General features: G+C 40.8%; 1 protein-coding gene across 1 annotated transcript; it reads left to right on the top strand.

The window, feature by feature from the left end:
- The first annotated feature begins 2,326 nt into the window (after positions 1–2,326).
- LOC138897374 (uncharacterized) lies at positions 2,327–3,015 on the top strand. The gene is made up of 2 exons (XM_070183339.1): positions 2,327–2,532; positions 2,733–3,015. The coding sequence occupies exons 1-2, from the start codon at positions 2,327–2,329 to the stop codon at positions 3,013–3,015; spliced, it is 489 nt and encodes a 162-aa protein (XP_070039440.1).
- The last annotated feature ends 10,397 nt before the right edge of the window (positions 3,016–13,412 follow it).

Genomic DNA, 13,412 nt, shown 5'->3' with positions numbered 1-13,412 from the left:
GATGTGAAGGAACTGACATCAAGACACCGACTATCAGGGATGTTGAACCAAGGGAACAGCTGCAGAATTGGAACTCCAGTCCATCTTTGGTTCGCCGGGAGTCTTGGAAGTATGGAACTGTAAAGAAATTTCTTTTGAAAAGAGCATGGTCAACTGAGGCATGTACCGTGTCTGTACCTTTTTGTCATTTGCCTCTTGTGAACGCTTAAGACGTTCCCCTTTTGATGAAATAAAAAGAATCATTTTCCTAAATATTGCAACTTTATTTTACTTCTTTATTTATTCTTAGTTTTTCTTTCCAGTAATCAAACTGATAAAAAACCGCGTTCCAAAATTATGACATGTAACGAAACCACTGAGCGCAACGACCCGAATTACGAGGAATATGACGAGAGTATGATGCCAGACAATCTCCTACAGGAGATCGAACAACTGGAGAGTCAGAAAAAGCCCAACCTCAAAGAATCGGAAGTGGTCAATCTTGGAAGCGGTCAATCTTGGAAGCAAAAAAGATGTAAAGGAAACTAGAATCAACATTCACCTAAAAGCCGAGCAGAATGAAAAATTGATTGAGCTCCTCCGATAGTACGTCAACGTATTCGCATGGTCCTATGATGACATGCTAGGACTAAGCACTAACATTGTCTCGCATCGACTGCCCACTGACCCTACCAGACCGCCGGTCAAGCAGAAGCCCAGAAAGTTCAAACCTGATATAAGTCTGAGGATAAAGGAGGAAGTGACCAAACAAATAGAAGCAAATGTAGTAAGGGTCACCAACTATCCAAGCTGGTTGGCAAACATCATCCTAGAGCCCAAGAAGGACAGAAAGATCAGAATATGTGTGGACTACCGAGATCTCAACAAACCTAGTCCAAAAAAGAATTTCCCCCTGCCAAATATCCACATCCTCATTGATAATTGCACGAAGCATGAACTGCAGTCATTTGTGGATTGTTTTGCTGGATACTATCAAATCGTAATGCACGAGGAAGACGCAGAGAAGACATCTTTCACCACATCTTGGGGATTCTACTGTTATAGAGTTATGTCGTTCGGTCTCAAGAACGGCGGCTCCACCTACATGAGGGCCATGACCATCCTCTTTCACGATATGATTCATAAGGAGACTGAAGTGTATGTGGATGATTTCATCATAAAATCTTGAAAGAGTTCCGAGCATTTGGACGAGTTGAGGAAATTTTTTGAACGCCTGCGATGGTACAGTTTGAAGTTGAACCCAGCAAAGTGTGCGTTCGGAGTCCCCACTGGGAAACTATTGGGTTTCATTGTAAGCAAGAAAGGGATAGAACTGGACCCATCAAAAATCAAGGCCATTCAGGAATTACCATCACTGAAGAGCAAGAAAGATGTCATGAATTTCCTGGGTAGATTGAATTACATCAGCCGCTTCATAGTCCAGTCCACGGTAATCTGTGAACCCATTTTCAAGTTGCTGAGGAAAGATTCTTCCACAAAATGGACAGAAGAGTGTCAGAATGCCTTCGACAGAATCAAGGAGTATCTGTCAAATCTACTAGTATTGGTTCCCCCCAAACTAGGGAAGTCGTTGTTACTATATTTGTCAGTCTTGGATAACGCCTTCGGCTGTGTGTTGGGGCAGCATGATGAAACTGGGAGAAAAGGGCAGGGTATCTACTACTTAAGCAAGAAGTTCACGCCATGCGAGGCCAAGTATACCTTGATAGAACGCATTTGTGCTCTGACTTGGATTGCTCAGAAGCTAAGGCATTACATGTCGGCATACACTACGCATCTGATATCTCGGCTCGACCCAAGCAGGAAAGGGATAGAACTGGACCCATCAAAAATCAAGGTCGTTCAGGAATTACCATCACTGAAGAGCAAGAAAGATGTCATGAGTTTCCTGGGTAGATTGAATTACATCAGCCACTTCATAGCCTAGTCCACGGTAATCTGTGAACCCATTTTTAAGTTGCTGAGGAAAGATGCTGCCACAAAATGGACAGAAGAGTGTCAGAAAGCCTTCTACAAAATCAAGGAGTATCTGTCAAATCCACCAGTGTTTGTTCCCCCCGAACTAGGGAAGTCATTGTTACTATATTTGTCAGTCTTGGATAACGCCTTCGGCTGTGTGTTGGGGCAGCATTACGAAACTGGGAAAAAGGGGCAGGCCATCTACTACTTAAGCAAGAAGTTCACGCCAAGCGAGGCCAAGTATACCTCGATAGAACGCATCTGTGCTCTGACTTGGATTGCTTAGAAGCTAAGGCATTACATGTCGGCATACACTACGCATCTAATATCTCGGCTCGACCCACTCAAGTACATTATTCAGAAGCCAATGCCTACCGGAAAGCTAGCTAAATGGCAAATTCTCCTCAGTGAATTTGACATTGTGTACATAACTCAGAAGGCCATGAAAGGACAAGCTTTAGCTAACCACCTCGCCGAGAATCAAGTGGATGGAGATTACGAACCGCTTACCACGTATTTCCCCGATGAGAAAGTACTATTTGCCGGGGAGGATATTACAGAAACATACCCTGGGTAGAGAATGTTTTTTGATGGAGCAGCAAATTTTAAAGGAGTCAGAATTGGGGTAGTCTTGATTTTGGAATCTAGACAACACTATCCAACATCGACAAAGATAAGATTCCCTTGTACCAATAATATGGTTGAATACGAAGCGTGCATCCGTGGAATCAGAATGGCAGTCAACATGAACATCAAAGAACATTTGGTCTTAGGAGATTCCGATTTGCTGATACACCAAGTCCAAGGAGAATGGTCCACCAGAATGTGAAGATACTTCCATACCTGCACTGCGTGAAAGAGTTGTGCAAGAAGTTCACAAAGATTGAGTTCAAGAATGTCCCCAGGATTCAGAACGAGTTCGTTGATGCCCTTGCGACCCTATCATCCATGATTCAGCATCCAGACAAGAACTACATCGACCCTATCGAGATAGAGATCAGGGATCAACATGCCTATTGCTTCCATGTAGATGAAGAACCCGATGGTAAACCATGATATCACGACATCAAGAAATTCCTTGCAACCCAGGAGTACCTAGGGAATGCTACTAATGGTCAAAAGCGAGCCCTCAGGAGGTTGGCAAACCACTTTTTCCTCAACGGGGAAGTCTTGTACAGGAGGACCCCAGACTTAGGTTTGCTGAGATGTGTAGACGCTGCCAAGAGAATTTTGAGAGCTGGATACTTTTGGATGACTATGGAAAGCGATAGTATCCGCTACATGCAGAAGTGTCACCAGTGCCAGATTCACAAAGACTTCATCCGGGTTCCATCAAATGAGATAAATGTAATGGGTTCACCTAGGTCGTTCGCCACTTGGGGCATGGATGTGATTGGACCCATAGAGACAGCAGCATCAAACAGACATCATTTTATCATGAGCCTTAGCAAACTGCAAACTTCACCAACAAAGTCAATTCGCAGCACTGCTCTATCATCGCGGACACCAGAATAGACAATCGCAAACCTCGTCACCAACGTTCTGCCAATCGATGGCCGTAACCTAGCTTCGCAGTCAAGAGTATCTCTTGAGCATGCTTTTTGTTTCATTTGCTATTACTTTGAATGTTTTAACGTTTTGGTCGTGCAGCTTTAGGCATGATTAAGGTTTTAATCAATCACTCCCAAGTGGAGATTACTTTACATTTCAGTGCAAAGCTATCCTAACAAGTGGAGATGCACTTTACAAATCAAGCTCTCCCAACAAGCGGAGACATTTCTCAGTGCAAAGCTCTCCCAACAAACGGAGACACACTCTACAAATCAAGCTCTCCCAATTGGCGGAAACAATTTTCAAATGCTTCGACAGCTGCGGAACAATACACAGCCCGACAAACAAATCGAGTTAGGATCAAGTGTCCCATCATCCCAATCCCAAATAACAGCTCGCCGGCAGCCAGGCATCATCATTCCTGCATCATTACATCGCATCTTAATATATTTTGCATTACAATATATTGGTATGCGTGTATTTCATTTTTTTCAGGGATAAAAACCACAGCGTGGAAATTTTTCTTAGCAGCAGACTGAACTACAATGCTATGGGGATAGCCAGCCCAGTAAAGGGCTTAAGATCCCAGCTCAAGACGATCAGCGAGCTCAAAATTTTGAATCATTCAAATCAGGCCGCAAAATTCAAGCTACCATGAGTGGCCAATCCTCCGTCTTGTCGTACCGTCGTAATACGATACTGGGACGATTCCTGCGAGTGTCGCTTCCCCAAAGTCCCTACTCCAAAACTACATAAGGCCCAATCCTCGTTAAGCCCAAGGTATGTAAGCAATTCAAAGCCAGAATTCGGCCCGATATTCCTGAAATTTTTCTAGATTCTTCCTCAATTCAATCCTGCAATTCACCATCCCCATTTCCTACAATACTTGTCTAAAAGTCGGGACAAAATTGACTTTGGTTCAATTTCTATGCCCGAAAACTCTTTCATCGTCTCCGGTCAAAGAGGGGCAGTTGTTAACAGCCAATTTTGACCCTCCCTTTTAAAATTTATTTATTTATACTTAATAATTTATAATAAATATTTTATATGAATAAATACCTATTTCTACAAATTAACTCGGTAGTAGTTTTTGAAATTAATTACTTAGTATTAGTATTATGTAATTACAAACATATTTACTATTTTAGGATTATTAAAATAATTTCTATACAAAGGTTTTATAATTAATTCAATAAATTATTTCTTAAATTTTTAGTTAATTAGTTAACTATTTCAATAATTCAAAATTAATGTCCTAATAAAGTATTTTTTTATAAATAATTAATTAATTACAGTAATTAGTAGTATTTAACAAATATAATTTTTACTACATTTTATTGAAATAATTAAGTTTATTTAAATAAATTTCAAAAGGGATAAAGACTAAAAGGCTACGATTGCAATTCCTTAATTAATCACAAAGTGGTTATTAGTTATATTGTTTAGCCCAAATACAAGGCCCAATCCGGACCTGACCCAGTCCAAACGCCCCATCTCATTCAAAGTTGGCGATCCCCACCACCCTCTCTTAGCCAATGAGAGCACACCACGTCATCTGTCCTTATCACTCACAGAACAAACATAAGTCATCTGGGCCGTTCATTTCTATGATCAATGGCCCATGATTTTCACTCCATTTTCTCTTTAATTCCTAAACACTCAGAGTATTTAATCCTAACCGTTGGATCACAGGGATCCAACGGACACCAAAATTCCCCACAAAAGTGTTAAATCCCTAAATATCAGGACCGTCGGTCTAGAAGATCAACGACCCAAAATGATTCCCTAATTCTTAACCTAGAGACCAACCGGTTTAACACCCGAGACCCTAATTCATTTGTATCTTTCACAACCGCCTCCCCTTTCCTCTTTCGTCCTCATTCTCTCAGACCACCATGAACATCAGTCAACAAAACCTTGCACAAATCCGTGCAAGGTCGTGTAAGCTCTCATCAAATCACCCCTTTTTGCTTCCTTAGCTAGAATCCCACTGTTATTTCCCTTTTATTCAGAGTCCAATCTCTCAAACTTGAAACACCATTCCGTCTTTTCTTTCAAATTAAACTCAGAAAATCACGTTTTGTCTCTGGGTTATGATGAAGATTGTTTTCTTTCATTTTTCGTTGATAGATATTCAAAACCCCAAATCTGAAAACCCTAGACCAAATCATGCAAGGGTCAAATCTCTAAAATTACCTCTGTTTTGTTAAATCTATGGCATGCATGAGCATATCTCAGAATTTAATCATGGTTATTCGAGGTCCATAGGTCAAACGCAGTGACCTCTAGACATTGAAGCTTTATCCGAAGGTCCTTGCCATCAACGATCAACTTCTCTCCTCTCAGATAAAAACCATTACTGATTTTCCCTCTGTTCTCTTTCAATTTCACTCAATAGTGCTCACATCATCTGGCAATCGTCACCTTCCACTATCTGATTTGAATTCTTTGAAACCCTAGAACCTTAAATGTCACTATAAATAGAAGCCTTTAATGTTCTCACCTAACATCACAAACCAACCACCAAACACCTAAGAGAAACACATACACAAACACTTAAGAAGTTTAGGATTTCAGGCCTTAGGTTTTCTTACTATTTTCTTTCCTTTTGCTGAGTACTATTGTTTGTCTAAACTTGAGGTTTCTGGGGTTTTAAGCAACTGAAAAGAGCTCTTGTTCGGTCTGTTGCTCTCAAAAAGGTCAGCACAATCATTCTTCTCTTTTGTTTATTTTCTTTGAATGCTACAAGCATGCTAGTTAGGTTCTGAGTACTATAATTGTTTTATCATGTTCAGTATGTTAATGTTTATGTTTTGTCAGCTAAATATCTGCTTGTGAATAGTTATCTTGCTTTGAGTCCTTAATCAATGACTGATCAAACCATCAATTGATTCATGTTGATCATTGTTTCTGAGTTTCCAACAGTCTACATGTTTAAGTTATTATATATTCATGTTCGCATGAACCTCAAAGCTTTTATTGGCCTGCAATAACCTTTATCCTTATATGTTGCATCTCTGTAACTTTTTTGAGTTTTTGACGTTGAACTTATTATCTGATAACTATGAGTAAGATGAATCTAAAGGTGTTAAGTTTATATACTATATACTTTAACCTTAAGCAGGAACTCAAAGTGTTTGAATGCTATCTTCTCTACTTATGTCTGTTAGATTGTTTCTGAGTTGCCACTATGGTCTTTCATTTTGTTTAGTTGCTTGTTGTTTCTGTTGACCTAATCTTGTTTGAACTAAACCTCTCCTCTCTTCTCCCAGTAATCCTATTGTACACATCTGTTAAGGCTAAGTTATCTTTCCTCATAATGTGATCATGATTCAGCTTCTTTCTCTTTGTTGTAAAGACTGATAATTGGTTAGACTAAACTTAACTGTTTTTCTTGATTAGTCAATAACCTCAACAGCATGCTTACTTGATATCATATCTCCTATCTCTTATCTTTAGGGTTATCATTCAACTTTGAAAATATGGCATGCATTTTATCTTTTAAAAGGACCTAGTTACTATGCCCTAACTAAGTGATAACTTGTAAAAAAAGAAGCATGATCATCTTTGTATTCATGTACTAACCTAGACTTAAGTCTGAGTTGAACATGCTCCAATGCAATACCTTCCCTTTTTCTGTAACTCTTTCCCCTCATGTCATGCCTAATCAAATTCTACAAAAATGTGTAAGGTTTTCCATGTCTACATAAGATCATTACTGTATATGAAGTGTTCAAGTAACTTAACTAAATACTGCATGTTCTTACTTAGTTCCGGATTGCATACCTTGTCCAGAACCACTCCATTCCTTTCCCATTGTTAATTTTAAAACCAAATCTAATCCCTAAAGTCTCATAAGGATCCTTGTTGATGTTATCTGAACTTGATGATTTGTTTGAGGCTAATACTATTAGGAGTATGATTCTATAGAAATCCTTAGGGATTCCATGTTGTAGTCTATAAATTTGTGGACCTATTGAGGAAGTTGATCATGTCCTGGATATCTTTGAAACCTCTGTAGATGTTGAGTTGTTGCTGCATAGCTTTACTTTTCCTTGGAATATTACTCTGCACTAAAATTTAGACCTTTGTAATGTGCTTATGATGCTCACGTGTATATGTTTCAGAATCAGATCTTTAGAATTCATGTGATATATGTTTGTTTGGTAATCCAGTATAGACTATATGTTCTTATGCTAGGAGGGAAAGTATATATATTTTGTGGTAGGCTATGCTATAGCATTTAGCTTACATTGAAAGGGCCTCATTAGCATTTAAACTCGTAAGGAAAACATGCATCGACCTTGGGTGGTGCTTCCTCCTTAGCCCTTAATTAATTGACGCATTTAGTTCTTTGGGGGTTTAATATTTAATGACAATGAAAGGTTTTCAATGTGAATTATTTGCTAAGTAGAACCACCACATTAAGATAATTTCCCACGGTATTGATTATTTTCTTATTCCAATTGTTAGTTTAATGTACATGTCATAAATATTTTGAATATGTTGAGAATGTGGAATAAACTTCTAATGACCTTCTCTTATTCTTTTGGGCATCTATACATTTGGGCATGTTGAGTTCCTAAGGGACTCAGGCCCAAACCAGCATTGCTGCTTCATTGAAGAGTCCAGTCTGCTATAGCCGAACCTCTCAAATTGTTAGGCCTGCCTTATTGAGGCCTAATCATCAGAGTCCAGTCTTCTCTCCCTACTTCTTTCGTTATTGTTCATTATTTCCATAGATTGGTTTACTGCCTTCATTATTTTTTCTTAGTGCCTTTGTTGTCTTATCATCATGTATTCAACACTCATATATTAGATTATGTGCTTTATCTTCATACTTTATATTACATGAAACATAGGCAAACTTTAACTAATATAGGACTTAAAGGGAAATAGCTAGTAATTAATCTTCGCCTCCGGTTAATTATAACTTGTTCATCGTGTACACTCACTTTCTTAAAGATTTTTGAAGCTCGGGTCCTTAATCAGCCCATTTTCAAAGAAAATTAGGAAAGAATTACTTGTCTTTGCTAACAAGGAATGAAACCAGATTTGTTTATGAAAACAGTAACGAATGATCACCCAACTGAATTTTCAAAGATTCGCCTTCTTCAGAATTTCTAAAACCAATGTACATTTAGAATCATTTTCTTACAAACATCTTTTAAAATTACACTAGCATCTATTCTTCAATGTACTTACTTTCATAACTTAATAATTACAAGCCTTAAAATATGGACTATTTTCAGAACTCTCTCAACCTTCAATGACTCTTTTACAATCTCTCATCCCTTCTAAGTCTTACATATACTCCCTTTAATATATAGTAAGCCATTCCACAGTAGTAATTAAGCATAGTATAAATAACTGAGTCCTTCAAATTAGTCAAAGTCCTATGGAGCTACCTCGGGTAGATTTTAAGGGGTGCCTAACATCTTCCCCTTAGAAAAATAAAAACCCTTACCCATAATCTCACCGGTTCGCAGACCTATAATGAACATAACTTAGTAATTAAATAGGTACCCTAGCATACCTTTAAATATTAGGTGGCGACTCTCTTTCATCGACAATAGAGAAACCACAAGTTGAATCCTATCTTGACTAGTGCAAAATAGGGTGAACCCCCAGGTACATCTGCTCGTGCCGGACGCCAGTGATCGTTCAGTTATTTTCAGAGACTTCAAGATATATCTGCTCGATGTTTTCAGGCCTTAGAGTCTCATTCTGTTATTTCCTTTACTATTATTTATCTTATTATCGGACAATGTTATATTATAGATCTTATTACATTCTATAGAGCTTATGACTCAGTTCCACCGGTTTTGGGGATCCTGTTACTGATGTTCTGCTTTGGAGTTATTATGTGCTTTATCAGTTTATTTTATTACCTTAGTTCATTATTTATGTTAATCTATTCATGAATGTTTGGCTTACCTAGTCTTAGAAACTAGGTGCCATCATGACCACCCTAGGTGGGATTTTGGGGTCGTGACAAGTTGGTATCAGAGCTCTAGGTTCATAGGTGTTACGAGTCATAACCAAGTTTAGTAGAGTCTTGCAGAACGGTACGTAGACGTTTGTACTGATCTTTGAGAGGCTAAGAAATTGTTGGGAAAATTCTACTTCTTTGATTCCTTATCATGAGAATTTGTTGATTACGAAATCTGAGTTTGGTGTTTCTATTCTTTCATAGATGGTGAGGACACGCACTTCTAGGTCAAAGGATCAGACACTCGTGACCCCTGCTATATCCTTGAGAGAACGGGGCCGGGGCAGAGGCTGAGTAGCGGCACGTGCTGCAGCTAGAGCACCTGCCCGAGCAGCGTCTGAGGAGCCACTAGTAGCTTCAGTTGGGGGAAAGGCACCCATGGCGCCTGTTGCCACCCCTACACTTTTGGAGACCTTAGCACAGTTTTTGAGCATGTTCGGCACTCTAGCTCAGGCGGAATTGATTTCCCTTTTACCAGCTACATCTCAAGCTAGGGGAGGTGCTCAGACTCCTGCGTCCCGTACTCAGAGTAGCGGGCCCATATTGATCAGGTTCCTAGAGTTATGCTAGTGCAACCTGAGGTCAGGCCAGAGACATCTGAGGAGGAGTAGCTGAGACTTGAGAGGTTCAAGAAGTATCACCCTCCTACTTACAGTGGCACTTCTACCATTGATGCGTATGGTTTTCTAAAGAAGTGCCACTGTATTCTCCGCACCATTGGTATTGTGGAGATGAGCGGAGTTGTCATTGCTGCATTTTCGCTATCAGGAGAAACCTATAGGTTGTGGCAGGCATACAATGAGGGTAGGTTGGCTAATGTAGCCCCACTCACTTGGACTCAGGTTTTAGAGATGTTCTTGAGAGTGTTCCTCAGACCCTTCGGGATGCATGGCAGATAGAGTTTGAGCTGCTGCATTACGGGACAATGAAAGTGTCAGAATATGCTATCAGATTCGGTGAGTTGTTCGACATGCACCTGCCTTGGTTTCTACAGTCAGAGAACGAGTCCGCAGATTCATCGAAGGGCTTAACTATGGTATTAGATTCAGTATTGCTCGAGAGTTGGAGACTGAAACTTCATTTCAGCAGATGGTAGAGATCGCGCAAAGGTTGGAGGGTATATGGGGCAGAGATAGAGAGGACAGAGAAGCCAAGATTCCTTGAGGTTTTGGAGGATTTAGTGGTGTCCACGATGCAGCTACAGCCCAACATGGCAGGGGATATGTGAGTTGGCCAAGTCATTTAGCACTTCTCGCTACTAGTAGTGCTCCAGGTATTCTGAGGTATCAGGTTGTACACTATGCATAGCCACTTTCCAGTGGACCTCCTGCACAGGGTGCCTTTAGCGGTCAATGTAGCCGATCAGGCCCCAGTCAGTTTCAGCAGTCGCGTCCACCGAGAGCTTATTTCGAGTGTTGTGATAGCAGGAATATGGTGAGGGACTGCCCCAGACTTAGGAAGGTTGTACCTCTATTGACTACCCAAGCTCCACAGATTCCACAAGGTCCATAGGGTTCACAGACTATGTCCCCACCTGCACCGCCAGCTAGGGGTGGAATTCAGGCAAGTAGTGGTCACCCTAGAGGGGAGGTCGGGCTTGTTTCTATGCTTTTTTGGGTAGGACAGAGGCAGCCGCATCAGATATTGTCATCACAGGTATTGTTCCGGTCTGTCATAGGGATGCCTCCATTTTATTTGATCCGGGATCCACTTACTCATATATGTCATCTTACTTTACTCCGTATTTGGATATATCACGTGATTCTTTGAGTGCTCATGTATATGTGTCCATGCCTATGGGAGATTCTATTGTTGTAGACTGTGTTTATTGGTCGTGTTTAGTCACTATTGGTGGCTATGAGACTAGAGTTGATCTATTTTTACTCAATATGGTAGACTTTGATGTGATCTTGGGCATGGACTGGTTGTCGCCCTATCGTGCTATTTTGGACTGTCACGCCAAGACCGTAACATTGGCTATGCCTAGGTTGCCGCGATTGGAGTGGATGGGTACATTGAATTATATGCCTAGCAGGGTGGCGTCCTTTCTAAAGGCATGGCGAATGGTTGAGAAGGGGTGTGATGCATACCTAGCCATTGTGAGAGATGTTAGTGTTGATACTCCTATCATTGAGTCATTTCTGATAGTGAGGGATTTCACAGATGTATTCCCAGCAGACCTACTAGGCATGCCGCCCTATAGGGATATTGATTTTGGTATTGACTTGGTGCCGGACACTCAGCCCATTTCTATTCCACCATATCAAATGGCAGCTGTGGAATTGAAGGAGTTAAAAGAGTAGCTTCAGGAGTTGCTTGATAAGGGTTTCATCCAACCGAGTGTCTCGCCCTGGGGTACTCCAATTTTGTTTGTGAAGAAGAAAGATGGCTTTATGCGGATGTGCATTGATTATAGGCAGCTAAACAAAGTCACAGTCAAGAACAAGTACCCATTACCGTGCATTGATTACTTATCTGACCAGCTTCAGGGTGCTACAATATTCTCAAAGATTGATTTGAGGTCAGGGTATCATCAGCTCAAGATTCGGGACTCGGATATCCCGAAAACTGCTTTCAGGACTCGGTTTGGTTGCTATGAGTTTCTAGTGATGTCATTTGGGCTGACCAACGGCCCAGTATCATTTATGCACCTGATGAACAGTGTATTCCATCCATATCTTGATTCTTTCATCACTGTATCCATTGACGACATCTTGGTGTATTCCCACAGCCAGGAGGATCATTAGCAATATTTGAGGATCGAGCTACAGACCTTGAGGGAGAAGAAGTTATATGCAAAGTTTTTGGGTCATGTGGTATCTAGCAAGGGGATTAAAGTAGATTCGAAGAAGATTCAGGCAGTTCAGAGTTGGACCAGACCGTCTTCAGCTAGTGAGAGCTAGAGTTTTCTTGGTTTAGCCGAATATTATCGCCATTTTGTAGAGGGTTTCTCGTCCATTGTTGCACCTTTGACTAGATTCACTAAGAAGGGTGCCCTATTAAGGTGGTCCGATGAGTGTGAGGAGAGCTTTCAGAAGCTCAAGACTACCTTGACCACAGCTCCAGTTCTGGTTTTACCTTCAGCATTGGGTTCATATATGGTTTATTGTCATGCTTCACGGATTGGTATTGGGTGTGTATTTATGCATTAGGGTAGGGTGATTTCTTGTGCTTTGCGCTAGTTGAAGCCCTATGAGAAGAACTACCTCGTTCATGATCTAGACTTTGCAACGATTGTTCACAGATTGAAGATTTGGAGGCACTATCTCTAGGGCGTGTCTTGCGAGGTAATAACAAACCATCGCAGTCTACAACACTTGATTAAGCAAAAATATCTGAACTTGAGGCAGTGCAGGTGGTTAAAGCTGTTGAAAGACTATGATATCACCATTTTGTATTTTCCTGGGACGGCCAATATGGTGGCTGATGCCTTGAGTAGGATGGCGGAGAGTATGGGTAGCCTTGCATATATTCCAGTTGGAGAAAGACCGTTAGCATTGGATGTTCAGAAGTTGGCTATTCGGTTTGTGAGATTGAATGTTTTCGAGCCTAGCCGACTTCTAGCTTGTGTTGTTTCTACGTCTTCTTTGTATGAGCGTGACAGTATGACAACCCCCATATGCGTGTCCTTAAGGACACAGTGCAGCATGGCGATGCCAAGGAGGTTTCTATTGGAGATGATGGGGTGTTGAGGATGTAGGGTCAGATTTGTGTGCCCAATGTAGACGGGTTGCATAAGTTGATCCTTGAGGAGGCCCACAGTTTGCGGTATTCCATTCATCCGGGTGCCACAAAAATATATGAGGATTTGAGGCAGCACTATTGGTGGAGATGAATGAAGAAAGATATAGTAGAGTATGTGGCTCGGTTCTTGAACTGTTAGCAGGTGAGGTACAATCATCAGAGGCCG

Source organism: Nicotiana tomentosiformis, chromosome 8, assembly GCF_000390325.3.
Source record: "Nicotiana tomentosiformis chromosome 8, ASM39032v3, whole genome shotgun sequence".
Taxonomy (NCBI): domain Eukaryota; kingdom Viridiplantae; phylum Streptophyta; class Magnoliopsida; order Solanales; family Solanaceae; genus Nicotiana; species Nicotiana tomentosiformis.
The sequence above is the reverse complement of the archived record's forward strand: the minus strand, read 5'-3'. Positions and strand labels throughout refer to the sequence as shown.